This window comes from Plectropomus leopardus, chromosome 3 (genome assembly GCF_008729295.1).
Source record: "Plectropomus leopardus isolate mb chromosome 3, YSFRI_Pleo_2.0, whole genome shotgun sequence".
Lineage (NCBI taxonomy): Eukaryota > Metazoa > Chordata > Actinopteri > Perciformes > Serranidae > Plectropomus > Plectropomus leopardus.
The window spans coordinates 25,946,890-25,964,613 of record NC_056465.1 but is presented as its reverse complement, the minus strand read 5'-3'; the positions used below and the strand labels follow the sequence as shown (position 1 = coordinate 25,964,613).

The following is a 17,724-nucleotide window of genomic DNA, read 5'->3' as shown; positions in this document are numbered from 1 at the left end:
TCTAAGAGAAATTACCACATATTTCATTTTGTTTAACAAAATGTAACATGTGGGCTTAAAACACATGCTGTCCCACAAGTTTGGAAGGCATGTTTTTTTTTTTTTTTTGTTTTCTATTTTTCCTTTTCTTAAACGTGAGGGACTGAAGCCTCGGTTACCCAGGCCTAATGACACTGCTGAGTTAAAATTTAACGTAAATTAATGTCATCTCAACCAAAAAAGTGCTTATTATTGCTTCAAGACCAGTGCAGAGGCACAGCATATTAACAAATACTATAATACCAAGAAGAGGGAAATAAAATAGTTACTGTTTTTGGAGAAAAAGAAAACATCGCACTCTACTGCAGGAAATCTCACTTCAAAATAAAAGCCCTGTGCTTCAAATTCACTGTACTCCAAAATAAATTGTTTTTCACTAACATGACATGATCGTGAGTCCCTTGCAATCCAATTAGAACGGACCCGCAACCCACCAGTTGGGAACTACCGGTGTAGAACATCCTAAAATCTTCTGGAGGATTACAAACCCTTCGCTCTAACAGAATAACATCCAGGTGACAGAGCATGTGCTTATTCAGCCTTGCCAAATTTAGCTTTTTTTTCCTTCTTACAGCATCAGCTTGACTACTTCCACCAGGCTCTGTCCCATAAAACAGATTTCATTGAACAGTTAAAAGAGAGTGTGGAAAATCATCAGTGATGCCTGGATACCAGCAGACTCTGCATTAGATGACGGCTGTTTAGACTGCACTGCAGTCTGCCAGTGCAGGAGATGAGGGTGGTGGACTGGATTTGAACGGCTGGCTGTAGCCAGGCTGAAAGAAGGTCTGTAGTCGACAACATTCGGAAAAAGCCTGGCAGGCACGCTACACTGGGACAGCTAAAGTCACTGTTAGCTCTGCTAACTGCTTGTCTCCTCTATTGACATATTGTTGGATAATGCCACCGTGTCCTGCTGTGACTGGAAGATTTACGCATAACACAACAATCATGGTGGTAATCAAAGACTCTGAGGCAATGAAGCTGGACGGGGTGAGGAATTACACATCAGGATCAGACAAAAGCTCTGGCAGTAATCTTCGCTCCCAAATCCCATTTGCATTTGCAGCTAGTCTGCCATAGCAACATGATCTATGGATCAATTTACGGTGACGAGGCCCCAATGCCATAAACTAAGTCTGTGACACACATAAAAAAGTTGTGATAAAATTCCTTCTCCCAATAGAGGTTTTAATGAAAGCTCTCAAAAAAGATTGAAAGGCGCAGTGACAATGCCTCAATTTGAAGTCCGTACTTCCTGTCAGACGGATTCTGAGGTATGTGCTGAGATTGACTGCTGAGAATCAACTTCAGAGTGCCTGTGCAGGAAGAGAGCCAGATGTAACAACCCAGCCCAGAGTGATAAAGCTTCAGGGGAAAGTCACAGAAGCAGTTCATCGCCTTGTATTTCACAATTTGGGAGGAGACTAAACTGCACACTTATCTCCTGCAGCTCACTTTATCCTAAGGTTAGACTGCTCAGGGATTATGTGCACATTTACTGAGTCACATATATATTTATACTTATGCTGCAAATATCACTGCAGATACTATGAGATATGTTAATGTGAGAGCAAAGATAACCAGCGAATTAAATGCTATCAGCCTACAGTAATGGTGTCATAATACTGGAATTTCTGACTTGGATACAACACCTTGAAAAATATCTATATACGATAGTCACAGGGGAAAATTAATATTGAGAGCATCAAATTTAAAATCTTTATTAAAAGATTAATATCACTTTTAAAGAGTGTTTCAACGAGTTGGCACAAGTTGCATCATGTGAACAAATCTCTTTCAGTTCTAAGGACAGGACTCAGAAATATGTGGAAAAGTGAAGAGACTTGGAATATATTGCTGACACAGACAGATCTTGAAGTAAATCGCACACCATGTGCATGAGACTCACACTTTTTGGGTGTTTAAGAGCTAATCAGCTGCCTGTAGATCAGAGTAGATTGTGGTGCATATCTATGATTTGTTGACCGTAGTTGAGACACTGTTTTATTTGAACACTAGCCTATAGTACATATAGAATTTTTAAAATCAAAGTTGGGGAATTTAAGTACATAGAGCACATAACTGAGTATAATATATAAAATGGTTACAAATGTTAATCATACAGTTGTGTTCACACCCTTCGGAGTAAAACTTTTTTCACTTTCCCTATCCCGTGTCCTCAGCCCCCCTTCCCAGCGTTTCTCAGCTCTTCTCCCTAAACACATCCAGTACACAGACACACCAACACGGGCAGACACAGGCACCAGTGTGCCCAGGCTCCACTGTCCAACACAGGCCTCTTTCATACCGTGGTCAGGCAAACAGCTCGAACACTGCAGGTGCTCTACATGGGCTGGGTCAGAGGGGCCATTTGGAAAGGACTTTTTTTTGTTGTTTTCACTCTGCTGATTCATAAACATTTCCAAGACCTGGAGAGAGTGGAGTGCTGTAAGACTGCATTTCTGTCAAGGCTACGTTGGGCCAAGATCCAGCTAAGATCTGGCGACAAATAAACAAACAAAAAACAAAAAATAGAAATGTTAAAAATTCAGCATAATGATGATGCTCAGCACGGTAGGCACGGACTGTAAGTCTGAATGCTGTATACAGTACGTTCATTCATATTTGATGAAAGCACTGGCTTCTGCCAATCCAGAGGGGAAAGCAACATCAGTAACATGGTTTTGGAGCTTTGGGTTTTCCTCTGGTCTGTATTTAAAAATCAGCAGTGTGCAGGTTTCTCCTGCAATATTACTGTTGGGTACATGGCACAATAGTAACATAGCTGCTTGGATGTGTCACTGCCATAAAGATAAAGGAGCCAGTAAAGCTGTGATAGGATAAGAGACTGGGAATAGGTCAGAGAGTAGTCTGTAGGGCAGAAATTCATTGTCAGGGTTTCCCAGTTAAACCTGAAAAAAACACTCCCACCCACACTCACCAGGCGAACTGAGAGGAAATAAGAGGGTCATGGGAGGTCCAGAAAATTGCTAAAAAACATGCACACACTCCCCAGAAAAGAAATAAAACCCTGAGATTTGAAGCCCCTCTCTGAAACAATCAAAGCAGTTAAAAAGCTCCAGATGGCTCCCCTTTTTCATAGCAATAAAAATGTGGAGAGATAATACACACAAACACTCTTCATGTGGCACCATCGCTCTCTTTTTCTCTGCTTCTCTTCTATCGTCCTTCTGTATCTAAAAACATCTTTCCTGCCCCGCTCTTACTCGCCCCTCTGGACAACTGTACAACCTTTAAAGTGCTTGTCTCCTTATTGAGACAAGACAACAACATCCAGATCTCTGGTTTAGGTTTACTTAGCAGAGCCTCTTGGGATCCTCTCAACTATTAGCAGATGCACCAGGATCAAGCACTTGGTATATCCGGTTAGGTAGCCCACTGGGTTAACTCCTATCAGTGCATGAACAGTGTTTACTGTGCAGATTTTCAGAGGGAAGCAACGACGGCAAGCTGACATTCTCTGAAATGCTGATAATAGTGGGATCCGGGTTGGGATTCGACCCCCAAGAGGGGAGTTAGCATCTGAGTGTGTCAGACGCTGACAGCTAGCCTGCTGCTCGGAGCTGAGAAGTGGCGGTACTGTGGCTGGAGCTTTGTGACCTTGGTTACTTCTGTGGGAGCCTCAAGGCATGTCAGTAGCAGCCCTGTGTTCCTGTGAAACGAGGCTCACTACTGCTTCTGTAGAACAGTGACAGGCTCAACCGGCTTTGGCCTGGATTTATAAAGACTTAAACAGAAGAGGATATGCCACATCTTGATATCCAAATATGAAATACACACACCAAGGTGAAGAAACACACTTGTACACATCTACAGACACTGTTACAAATGCACACACAATATCCTTTACTATCAGTATTCATGTCTTGTCTTGAAACTTCCACACTATATTCGTCTTTTTTATACAACTTCATCTTAGTCAGGTATTACTGTTGGTATCCTGAAAACCAAGACAGACTTAAGGCAGATCACTTGATTAGCATCTCAAAAGTATGTACAAATTAATCTGTGCTGAAAACAGGTTACTGTATAATCTCAGCCTGTAGGCAGACTTATCTGCATGTTTTAGGAAAATAAGATTTTCAGGACTCTACTGGACTAAATTACTGAGTATGAGGGGAATTTTTTGCCGTTTATGGTAACAGAAATTCTCATCTCGCTTTTCACATCAAAGTTTTATGTTAGGCATGACACCACTTAGCCCTGATACCTAACGGCAAGACAGAATAAAATGCTGCTGTTGCACATTTCATTTAATCACATTTCATGGTGAATGAAGTCACTACTACAACCCTCTAAGTTAATGTAAATATGTGTGTCACAGCACATCACGGTTTTCGAGTATTGATTCTAAGAAGTACCAAGAAATGTTGATGCACTCATGTAGTTGCCGCTACTTATACAAATCTGATTTCACAAGTGTTATTCTCCTTTAGGTAGGACATATAATTTGTTTCTATAGAGCTCTGAAGGGATGAGTCTTTTTAAGGTAAGTCAGCATTGTGCTGGTTCCCTCCACAAAACAGCGAAAGATTTTTCCTTTGGATTTTGAATTACTGCAGAAAAGCTCTGCAGCAAACAAAAGTTTGTGATAGTTACATGTTTCATTTAGCAAAATAATGGTTACAAATGAACCCAATTTTTGATTAATTTTGAGGAGTAAATGCAACTGCCAAAATAAAAAGCTAATGTTAGGATATAAAAGAATTACACCCCGGTTGCATGACTTCAACATCACCACCACTATAAGGCTGTAAAGCCACGTTCCATTTTATGATATTTAATGTTCCGACAACCTCTGTAGTCTCATTTAGCCACTTAACAGCTCTGCATCATGCTTTTTATTGTTATATTTTATGCTGTCGAACAAAACATAAAAATCAGAAAATCAGAGCTTATTTCAGACATCTAAGCAGCAAACCCATTGACTTGGAAACGAGGGAACCGGAAATGCAAAAAACTTCATTCCTTTCTGGGTTTTAGGGCTCATTCCTGCACCAATCTGTATCCTAAAGGCAGGGCACTGTCTTGACTCAGTCAATATTAACATCACCTCGCTGCCTGTGTTCTCCAACAGGGAATCCTCTAACACTGCCTTTCAGCAGTCTGCACACATCAAATTCAAATCAGCATCAAAGACTCAAACCCTGATATATCTAAGCAAACCTACAAGGTGCAATGCAAGGCCCTGACCTGTGCAAAAGAAGCATGTTTACAACATCAGAGCACCATGTCGTGTAATGATTCACTTGTTTTGATAAAGCTAGCTGCATTGTTTAGTGCATTAAACCTTTCAGAAGTCATTTCAAATCTCACTGTGCAGCCGAGACTCAAAACCTACGTGTTTTGCATGAACGTTGCCGTATCTCTCACTCATTTCCCAGTGTATCTTTGGCTTGTGTTTCATAAATCACTGTCAATGTCACTTAGCCTCCTAGTCATAAACAAACACTGACTATATTTGTACTGCAAATTGGAAATTTAAAGTCTCCTTGCTGTCGCCTAGAAAGCCTCTTCACAGCTAAATGTCCCATTTTCACAGACTTGTACAAATCACCAGCCAGTGCTGTGCAGAAGTGAATCTGAAATTATTTACTGACTCACCCTATCATTAGTGTGAATAATATACTTCAAACTTCCAGGCACTGACATAGCTATCTCTTGAGAAAAAACGCATGAAATTAGTAGCAAAATAACATAACCTTGTTAAAAATAATGAGCAGATATGCCATCGAGACAAATAAAATGTGCAGGAGCACTACGGAGCGAGCATTGGTCTTCATTTGAGACAAGTATCTGCAAAGGACAGTGACACTTAAAAAGCCCATAATAGTACTTAGACCTGGGTGCAAAATGGGCCATTTGAGCCTCAACCTTCTCTGACTGCAATTTCACAGGAAAAGTCTGTGAATGTTTGATTCCTAACCGAAGCTCTCGGCTTTCTGTCAAGACTCTGCATTGACTCAGTATAAAAATGCAGCGTTTAGGGAAGCTGCCCATGCGAGAAATTTGTTAATTAACAGTGTGCCCGACTCAACACTTTCTGTGGTGAATGGAACTCATATCTAAATTGTTACTTACAAACCTGTCACAGAATGATTATGAGCTATTTTTCCACTTTTCTGTTTCACTGAACATTTCAGCAGTACAGTATAAGCCCACTGAACACCTGCTACATAGTTAGAAATGTTATATAATATACTAGCCTAAAGAGTGCACTTGAATCCGGTATGCAGAGCATGTGGAGTACTGCTGAACGTGAATGATGGGATGGCAGGTAATTCGACCAGCTGCTCAAAACATGGCTCGCTTATGCTGTCTCACATGTTCTTTTGCTGCTTTTTATTTAAGCATATTAGAGCTAGGTGATAATTCAATGTTAAAATAGAATGGTGCTGTGACAGTCCCCCTTCTGCCTTTTTTCCCTTTGCTTCAATAACTGATTTCCTCCAGTTCCCAGAAATATGCAATATACTCATTACTTTCAAGAGTAGGAGGGATTCTCAGCTTTTTGAAAAAAAAAGTGAGAACAATAGCACTTCTTCCACAAAACATGCCTTGTGGCTACTATTCATAAAGAAACTGCCTTTTTTATTTCTTGCATGACATCTGAGCATCATTGCAATGTGGCAAATCTATAAAGAAACCCTCTTTCTTTGATACTGCAAAACTGACACCAGAATCCACTGACAAACAGGTTTCAAAATCCAACGAGCTGAACTGGAAATAACATACTGGACAGAATAGCCCAATTACTCTTTTGGAATACAAGACATAAACCACTAAAGAAATCCAGAAATGGTGGGTACATTACGAGCAACAACAAATAAGACACTCGTTACCATGCTCTAAATATTTAACCCTCTAAAACCGGAGCAAATTGGCTTGATTTCTCCTTCAATTTCACATGAAATTACCCAAACAGCAACTTAACAAGAAATTACCAAGTTAGCAAGAAATTAGTAAAAAGTACACAGCCTGAAGATTAGAATAAAAAACAACAAAAAACTAAACTAAACAAAAAAACAAAACAAGGATATGACCTGAAAAAAACAAATAATTTTAAATATATAATTATAATAATCATAACTTCAAAATAATAGCTGTTTGGATAATTTATGAATACTTTCTCAAAATATTTTTCTTATAATTCTCTCTCTCTCAAAAAAAAACCTAACTGACCTTGCTAATTTATTTTGACTTTTGGCACCTTTCCAAATTTCTTGCAATTTGCAGGCTATCTCTTGCCCAGTTGCTCACTGTTTCTAAGGAATTTGAAAGAAATCAAACCAATTTGCTCAGGTTTCAAAGGTTTTAATGCTTGTGAAAGGTGCTTGAATGCTGCACAAGACTGAACAAAACAGAAGAAAGCTGATGGTTAAACAAATGCAGTGAGTGAGACATAAGTTGCTAATTTAATTTGACAATTCAGCTGCAACGATTAGTCGACAGACTGATTAGTTGATCAAAACAAAAATAATTGCCAGCTATAATAATAATTTGTTAATCATTTCAGTCAATTTTCAAGCAAAAATGTCAAACATTTGCTGGTTTCAGCTTCTTAAATGTGCAAATTTGTCTTTTCATTTGCCCTTTTCATTGCCATTTATGATAGTAACTTTAGAGTCTTTGGGATTTGGACTGTTTGAACAGAAGAAGCAAATAGAAGACATTACTTTGGACTTTACTTTTTACATTTTCTAAACCAAACAATGAACAGATTAATTGTAAACATAATCTCCAGATTGTCGATAATGAAAATAATCAGTAGTTGCAGCCCTATTTGACAGCACTAAAGGGTAGAGCTTGCTGATGTAAGATTTGTCTTGGCGTTCTCTGCTCAGCTGTGAGACCAGCATGATCTGAATTGCTCTTTCGCCAAGCTAGCTGACGGAGGGAAAGCACCAGGGAGCCAATAACATAAAGCAGCTGACCTAAACACAGGGAGGCACCATAACTCCATCCCATGCTCCACTAGCTGGGTCGTTGGATGCTGTTAGGGCAAAATTATGTTCCTTAATTAACCTGTCTCAATATATTCTGTGTAATTCTCGGGAGAGCAGCACCTGCAGCAATAGATGATAATGCAGGTATACTGTAGGTATAAATTAGTCTCTGTAATGATGCACACGCTGTATCTAAGTGATGAATATAATAGTAATGATATACAGGCTCTACTTTGTGCTTCACTCCAAAGCTGCACTAAACTGTTTACTCGAAACACTTTACACATAGCCTCTAGTGGTCGAGTCTGAAGGCCCCGATGGTGAGCTGTACGTCTAGTGAGAGCAGTGAGCACCAACTACAGATGACAGGTTGCAGCCGTGATTGGCAGAGTGCTGTAGTCATGAGGTCTGAGGGACACACGGGGTCAGCATGTGGGGAAATAACAGCCAGAAGACACACTAGCTTTTCCCCATCGAGAGCTGCCAGGAGCAGACTTTGCGATAAATGTGTCACTCTAAAACTGTACAGTGTATATAAAGTTCGACCATCCCTGACAGTTATTTTGGTTGTAATTATTTCATACAACTTGGACAGAAATGGATGACATGATGCATTTGTAACTGATAATGATGTGGAAGGCTCTGCTGACACTGATAAACATGGCATGAAAAAGTTAATGATTATATAAAGTTCTGTGTTATAGCTGGGGTCAGACTGATTAGCTGATCATTGGTAAATATAAGATAATGGATCAGTGTAGATATGACTGAAGTCGATTCTTGACTGTAGCCATATAAAAACAACTTGTAAGATCTTAAATGAATTTTAGTTTGGATGAGCTTGTTTTAAAAAAAAAAATTCATTGAAAGGAGACAATAACTGTGCTGTCAATTTGGTGGATCGCTTAGTTTGGACTTTCAATTATGGCTTCAAAATGAACTGCATATTATCTAAATGACAATATGACCGATTGCAATATCCAAATTGCAAGAGCTGCAATTTTTTGACAAATTTAATGTGTCACCACATACCATTATATTAGGGTTGCAGCTATATAGTGTTTTTAAGGTACCGTGATAGTTGATAATTATCATACTCTGTACATATAATATATATATAATATTATTATTATTATTATTATACTGAGACTGCAATATTGTCTGAGATGGTTATCATACTGTCAAAATGTGATACCCTTGCATCCTACATTATAAATGAAGCATTGTGTAAGGGTGCTTGTTTTGTACAGCCCCCCATCTGTATCATTTACATTTCTGTGTGTATCTCACAGCAGTTGTTTCAATTAGGGATACACAATGATATTGAAATATCATGAGAATCTGCCGATATTGGCTTTAAAGTGAAATATAAGAATCGGCCAACATACTGATACCTGCCGATATGACGAACTGCTTTTTTTTTCTTTTTTTTTTTTTTTGACTTTGTATGCATGCACAAAACCCATCAACCCAAAGTTGAAGCATTTTTCTAATTTTGCACAATTAATGAAAATTTCATACATTGATAAGCATTGTAATTAATGTCTCCATCTGCTGGTGGGCCAACACAATAAGAGTATGCATAATATGATAATTCAACTACTGGGGAGACTTGATGATCATTAAAATTAGGTGAGGAAAAAAGTGGATATATCGATATCAGTTATTGGCCAAATGAGTTGTTATATATCGACATATCTGCAAAAAAACCCCAAACAAACAATACCATGTATTCCTAGTTTCAATTACAAGTTAGTTCCCCATGATATTTTTAGGGTAGCCTGAGAGCAGCTGTGACACTACCAACAAGAATAAAATTGGACAAGAAGCAGTAAATGCTAATTTTTCAATGATTAAATGGAAGACTACTAAATATAGAGGGAAACATTTTTATCTGTGGAAGTACTGATACTGGCATCAAACCACAAAAAGCCACCAGTATGATAAAATTACCAGCGTAGGTCACTCTTTGTTTCAGGGGAAAGACACTGCATCTGGTGGTGATAAAGGATTATATTGCTTTGATAAACAACATGATTACCAAGGCAGGCTAATGGATAGAAAATCTGCCCACGGATTAAAAATATCCATATGCCTGGCGAGGCAGAAATGGCACTTGGAGACAATAAATCCTTTGTTATCAAACCCATTCACACAGGACATTGCTTTTAATCTTCATTACTAACTGCACAACCTGGACTGCAGTTTCTGTTTTTCCTTCTTTTTACAATGTTGTTATTATCCTCAATGTGGGCGAGAAGAGAAGATGGAAAGTGGAGATAAGACTTATTGTTGTTAACAGTCTCCTACACTTTTTTTTTACATGTAAAAAATAGAAGAGAAAACATCACATCACAGGAGTCAAATAAGGATACAGGTCAGTTTGAGCCAATAGGATGAAACATGTAAAAGGGCATTTGACAACTCCTGTACAACCGACAACAAAAGACAGGAACAGTTACAGCTATTTTGATGTCAAATCAATTAATCGATTAAGTCTTATAAGGAAAAATGCCAAATATTTCCAAATTCCAGTTTCTCAATGTTAGCTGCTTTTCTTTGTCTTAAACTGAATATATTCTGACTGGTTTTTAGAACAAAGCAAAGCATTTTGCACTATATTTTGGCAGTTTACAGCTAAACCAAACGATAAATCTACCAAATATAGCAAATAATCGTTAGATTAGTCAATAACAAAGCTAATGTTAGTGTAATTATCGATTGTCATGCCGTTACACAATAGTTACAGGGGGGAGGATATATCTGCCTTTACAACAAAGACGAAGTGACGAAAGTACAGGAGGAAAGTGCTATTGTCTCATTGCGGGGACTTATACATCAGGTAAACAACACAAAGGCAAAAAATATTATATTTAAACAGGTAAGTTTACGCTAGGGATACGGATAATTCCTGGAGCAAATTTGAAAGACACAAAAAAGACGTTAGGCTCATTCGCACGTTAATAGCCGTTGACATGATTTGTTTTTTATTCTCCGTTAACGTTACTGCGTATATTTGATGTCAACCGTTAAAATAGCTCCAAAATAGTTAGCAACTGACAATGTAAGCTAGCTAACGTCCCCGTAAAATCACAACAGGGGGTTAAACATGAGTCAGGCTGCTGAACATACCGTTATACCCCGCTGTCATAACGCTACACAGTACACAGAGGGGGGAAAAAAATCTTGGCGTTTACAACAAAGACGAAGCGACTCACCATAGTAAGAGGAGGGGATGTCCGTCTTTCTAGCCATGGCACTTAGTAGGACAAATGCAGCGTCGTGTTGGTTTTGGAGCCCGCATATGAGAGTCGAGGTGAACCGCAGTTATTTCAGTGGCTTTCGGCAGTCCCGTCGAGAAATAAACACATGAACCTGGAGAGGTCTCGAGCTCTTGGAGGATGCTTCGGCCACGCAGCTGAGCGTCAGTCGTGTTTACAGCGCGACGTCATTAATTATTCCAAAACGGCCTTAAAGGGGACGTAACACCGTGGCTGCTGCTGCTGCTGCTGCTGCTGCTGCTGGGTGTCCTGTTTCCCTTTGTTAGGATGTGATTTAAAGCACTCCGTTTTTGTGCAGTTATCTTCCCCCCTGACATAAGCACGTGGCTGATTTGTGTTAGGAATTATGACAGAGTACGGATGGATTAGTGCTATGTCCGTCTCTGCTGGAAAAGCTGTGATTTCCAGGTTGCCTTTTTGGTTGATTAATAATACAGCCAATGTTGCAATATTGCAGGTAGTATTTTTAGGAGACAGTGACATCTCTGTCCACACTGGGGCGTCCGGTGGAGAAACACTGACCTCAGCTGGGTTTTCTGTGACATTGCAAATATTTTTCAATTTCTTTAAGTTGAACAGTGGCATTTATGTATGCTGTATTTCTTTGTGTGAAATGGTTTCCACGTAGGGACTGTACTTTATTTTTAGAGGAGGGGAGGTGGCTGGGATGTGACTTCTTTTGTGTGTTTTATTTGATTTAACAGAAATAGACAGCCACAACCTCTCTCTTCCAAAGATAATAATAATAATGATAATAATAACAACAACATTAATGTATAAGAGACAAAATAAACACATTAAAGAAAAAAAAAAAAACTAACAAACAGGGGGTGTCTGGGGTGTGACTTCATTTTTCTCTTTATATCTTGACTACCACCTTACCAACACAGGAACAAGGCAGACTGACTTTGTGGTGGTTATGCATTTCTTTGTAGTTTATGTGCCTCTTTGTGGTCAGTTTGTGTCCTATTGAGGCCACTTTGTGTCTGTTTGTGGTAATTTTGTGTCTTCTTTCGATGGTTTTGTGTCGCTTTATAGTCATTTTGTCTCTCTTTGTGGTTGTTTTGTGTTTCTTTGCTATCAATTTATACTTTGCTGTTGTTGTTTTGCCATTTTTTTGTAGATATTTTTTTGTACTTGTTAATTTGAGTGACATTTTGACACTATGGGCTTGTGACCCATTCAATAATCCATCCATGGTCCATGGGTGTGTAGGTCCTTTAAATACAGGTAAAGAAAATATTACATATGTGCCCATTAAGTCGCTCTATCATTGTTCCATGTGTGACCAGTAAGCAGTTTTATTATTGTGGGTGATCCAGATGGTTCTCACTTAGCCTACACATAGAAATACAATTGTCTATTGTTGGATAATTAAAACACTACATCACAGTTATTGAGTTTTGTGCTTTGCATGTGAAAATTATTAATTATCATTGCAAATTCAATGTAGATAAATGTAGTGGAGGACTATAACTATATGTCCTATTTGAAATGGAGTAAAAGTATTGAATAACATATAACAAAAACACTCAATAAAAGAACTGAGTGCTCCAGTATAGTACTTCAGTGTGCTTTCCATATTTGTATTCACACACAGACACACATTGATTATGGGTTTTCGGCATCCACTGCAGTGACTATGACCAGGACGTGGCAGCAGAGACTGGAAATCATCTACCATAACTGAGGGATCCAAGAGCTGCAGGGTGAGATTTTCATACAGTAACTACAAAGTACAATCAAGAAAGAAGCTTGTTTTTTTTCTGTGATAGCTGCAGCCAGAGACTCAACCTGGATGTTACCTGAATAATAATTGCACATCGCCAAACATTATCCCTTCTTAATGACACAGTATTTAAAAAGTTGATATTTCATGCATTTTAATGTAAGATTAGATTAAAAATGGGACAGGTAATTTGTATTACACACTGACATCTAAAAAGTGATGTCTCCCTCAGTGCTCTGTGGATGAAAGTAATGAGAGCTCAGGCTGCCAAAGGCCAGTCATTAAGAAGGGATTGACTTCCCCAGAACAGATCATATGTTGATGTGGCAGGATCACTGCCGGTAGCGCATGGAGAGAATCAGGATCACGTTATTACCAACTGCAATATGGTGAATGTAGAAAAGTAGAACAATTTATTTTGGCCACACAGGTCTGGGATAGCATTTCTGTTCCTATAGATTTTGATCCAGAAACCCACTCAGTCTCTGATATCAATGGTTTTGAACAGTGGCGGATCTTCCTATAGGTGAAAAAGGGGCTACTAAAGGCCCCCCTCCCATTTAATTTTTATTATTGGTATTTGTTACCTAAATGGTTTATTTGTGTTGATTTCTAAATAGCTCTTGATGTTGTTTGTAATAAATAAGGCTGTTCTCACAAACTGTTCATATGTTTTCAGAAGTAATACACCCAAATTCATACACATTCTATGAATTGTGAAAGGTTGTGGATTTGGAGTAATTTTAAAGTACGTCCTTGCCATGTTTCTTTTCCTAAAACTAATCACAGTAAGTTTTCTTGCCTAAACCTAAGCTCCGTAACTGTACCTTAATTACGTAACTGTATGTTAAGAATGTAACATCATTCCTGATTGCTAATTCGTATGAGATCATAGAAAATGTTGTGCTTGTGTTTTCAGAGGATATCATGTGACCTTTTCTATGAGAAGATGTTAAATAGATAAAATAAATGTTAAAATAGTAGGGCTGTCACCTGGTTTGTTGGTCAATATGCTCTATGAACAAATTCTCATTGTTTGGACAATTGCTGGTGTTATTCAGTCAGGCTGTGTGTCCACCAAAGTGTTTCTTTTACCGACTGCAGAAGACAGCTGATGTTGTATAGCACTTATATTTGTCCTCTGTGGCAGTTGTTTTTTGTCTTATTTTTCTCTTCTCCACTGTAATTGGATGGCTGGTGACAGTAACGAACACAGTATTTTGCCCAAAGTAAAACATTTTTCAACTCTCATTTTTAATTGGGAAAACATATAAAGAATCACAGAAGACATTCAGAGTCAGATTTATCATTTTGGATTAATTGTATTGAGTCTCCAAAAAGACACTGCAGTTAAAGACTTGAATACAAAGTTTCTGAACGCAATACGATCACACCGGAGCCGTTGTTGGGCCGGCAAGATTGTTTGTTAGCTTCTTGGCTAAAAACAGTAAGTCTCTCTCTTGAACACAGCGTTACAGAGATACTTAATCTTAGTAACGCTATGTTGTATATGACTTTATCAACCCCTGAAGTGTCAGATTTTTCTCATCTGTCCTGTCCAACACTTACTAGTGAGACGGACTTGTGCATGCAAGCCAGGTGGAAAAACGTGTGCATTTTATTTTTGGCTAATATTACATCGGAGATCACATTTATTATTCACTCCTGGCATTCCACTTGCCTGAACAGAGTTTACTTTCCCTGGGCAAGTGACAATGTCGAGCCCTGTGACAGGAAAAAACGCTTTGGTGGACACAATATGCACTATGGCGGAATTAGTTTATTTAGAGATGATGTGCAGATTGTTCCTCCATCAATTAATAATAATTAATTATAATAATAACAACATCATTTTTTGAGGTGGGGTGTGAGGGCAGGGAAGCAAATTTGCTAGATCAGGCACTGGTTGTGAAACATAATACAATAAAAAAGAAAGAGACACTGAAATATAGCCTGCCCAGCAGCTGTAGAAATACATAAAGGATTATTTTTCAGTCCGTGTTTCAGGGAATTTGTAATGTATCTTTTGAACTTCTGTTCATCGATGTCTGATGCAGTCGGTTTTTGATGCCATAAATAGAACGATACCACAGCCAGATGGACCCTGGATTTTTATAGCTCAGTTGGAAACATACTGCCTGCTGTTATATGCATTCCTGCATTAGTAGAATTGAACGGTGGTGATGCCGTTTCTTCACATGTGCAAACCTACAATAATTAGTTAAAGGAGAAAGGTGGGGAACCTGTTACCTATCTACCTACATTCTTTATCCAACTAATCACCTTTTTTTAAGCAAATGGGGCTGAACTATACAACATTATGAACGTTTCCTAGTCCTGCAAGGACTGAACAAGTCCAATGACACATTTCATAGGTGAATCGTGCTCCCCCTAAAGAAAAACAGTATTTTCCAGAGTTTCCAGCCCATCTGCTTGTCATTCAGAGAAAATGATGGATGCCAACAGCTTGCTAATTACATAATCGAGAGGGTACACAACAGATGCAGTCACATTTTGTGCTGATTTGGTTTGCAGCCTTTCTCTGCTTTCTGAGACAAAGAGATAATTTCTTTCTCTGCGGCATTTGTCCTTTTGCAGTTTGGATAGAGAGTGAGTTGTTTTTTTGTTTCATAATCAGCAGCAGAAAGAGATGCTCTCAACACAATCACCCTTTTTCTTTCCCATTCAGTGCTTACGATTGCTGCAGTTGCAATCAACCTTGCTGACTCCTAAAAAAAAAAATGAAATCCCCTTAAGTCCTACCATTAAAGGGAGTGATTCAGTAACACTGTACAGCAGTAGCATCACTGCATAAATGAGCAACAGAGATGCAGAGTGCGCCAGGTGATTGGAGGTCTCCTTTTTCCAATCAATTGGACAAACACAACACTTCTGAGAGACATATATTGGGAAACAGGAAATTGCATCTGTGATTGGTAGGGATGCCAGCCGCTGAGTCAATGATCTGTCTGTAAGCGGAGACAATTTGCAAAGAGAATGAAAATGTTTTATCTCTAGGGCCTGAGTGCAGGACATAAAGCGTACATCCACCTCCTGATGCTCTCTTTTTAAACTTGTGTCACGGCTTAAGTGCCGCTATTTGTCTGGCCTGGAGGATACAACAGCATTTCACAACACTGCCACCCCTGCCTTTGTTTTCTGTGGGTGCATTAGAGCTTTAAAATGATATCACACTTAGATTGATACAGTACCTCCTGTTTAATTTGGCTAATAATGCCCCCTTAAAAAAAGTTGGTCCAGTTACTGCCCTGACTCTGCCATAAGAAACTGATAAGGAACTCCTCATCCACTCTTCATCCATATCCGTCAGCTCAAATAAATACAGGTGGCCTCATCTACATTGTCAAAATCAAGCAAATAATCATCCATGACACTGAAAAGCTTTTACATAGCATTATACTACGAGTTTTCTGTACACAAACACAACAAACTATTCCCATCACCACCCTCTCCAAACCTCACTCGTGTTTCCACTGTCTTCTTTCTGCAACAAGTGACATCCAATCAGATTTCAGATTTCTTGATGACGAAATAACAAACGGACCAGGTCAGGCAAAGGGTAAAGAGACAATTCAGCCACTTACAATAACAACCTAAACCTGTCTGTGGCAGAAATAACCATTTGTTATGGAGATACAGTGACATACGCTTACATAGCGGTGTGTTGCACAGCTGCCAGCTGCTGCCCTCTCGCTCAGTGCTGGACCAATTTCAAAAACTGGTGTTAACATCAGTCCTGTAGACACATATATGTGGGAAAATTGGGTGCAGGTTGAAAAATGCCGAAGTTATCCTTTAAAATATAATTATATTCACCATAGGCATAGATTTCAAGGGAAACACAGGGGACATGCGCTTAAAATTTGCTGGAAGAGCACCCCACAACACCCTTTTTATATGTGCCAACTCCTCCAATGTTGACACAGAACCTATGCCCTTGACACTCGTGATATAAGAGTAACACCATTGTCTAATTGCTCTTTTTTAGGTTTTCTGGATTCTTGGAATAATCTGAGGCACTCAAGAGGGTGATCATTAAAAAAAGCTTTTATTTGCTCATGGTTTCATTGTAACCAATAAAAGCATGGCTACGTGTTTCAGCCATTAAGCCTTCATCAGGGCGAGAATAAAAAAGGCCACCTTGTGCTCTTCCAATTATAAATTAGCATTATTCCCATGATTAGGCTGAATACAAATGTTTTATTGTGATAGGTCTAGGCAGTCAAATGGCAGACTATCTTCTATCTGTGGATGGAAAAACAGTCACATGGTCAGCTTGAACAGGTGTAGTACATAAGATTGCATCAGATTTTTCCAAGAATCCAGAAGACTTAAGATCCCCAAACTGAAGAGCACCAGAGCGACACCTTCTTTTTCCACACCCGAGCAGCACTCCTTGCACGTTGTCTTTTTTAAGGTATTTTTAATCTGCCAACAAGACAATTCTGGCAAAAATAATGTATAATGTTGCATCTTTTCTCATTAAACTGAAAAGACAGATGTTGCTTCCAAAAACTTCCATTGTCATTGAGCACCAGGTATGATTCAGTATGAAATATATTGTTCCCACTAAAACACCACTTTGACAAATACAGCTTTGTAAGTTGGGAACGTACTCACAGTCCCTTTCTGTAGTCTTAGTTTAGTTTCTTAACTGACACCCAGAGGCATCTACTCTTTAATT

The 17,724-nt window shown here is 38.9% G+C and overlaps 1 protein-coding gene across 4 annotated transcripts in view; it reads right to left on the bottom strand.

Annotated features, from left to right (window-relative positions):
* Positions 1–11,414, bottom strand: part of slc44a5b (solute carrier family 44 member 5b) — a 41,758-nt gene extending 30,344 nt beyond the window's left edge. For all 4 annotated transcript variants that reach the window (XM_042481714.1, XM_042481726.1, XM_042481707.1 and 1 more), the window contains exon 1: positions 11,228–11,414. In XM_042481714.1, the coding sequence (XP_042337648.1) occupies positions 11,228–11,264 (37 nt within the window). In that variant the 5' untranslated portion in view covers positions 11,265–11,414. The remainder of the gene's footprint in view (positions 1–11,227) is intronic.
* Between the last annotated feature and the right edge of the window lie 6,310 nt (positions 11,415–17,724).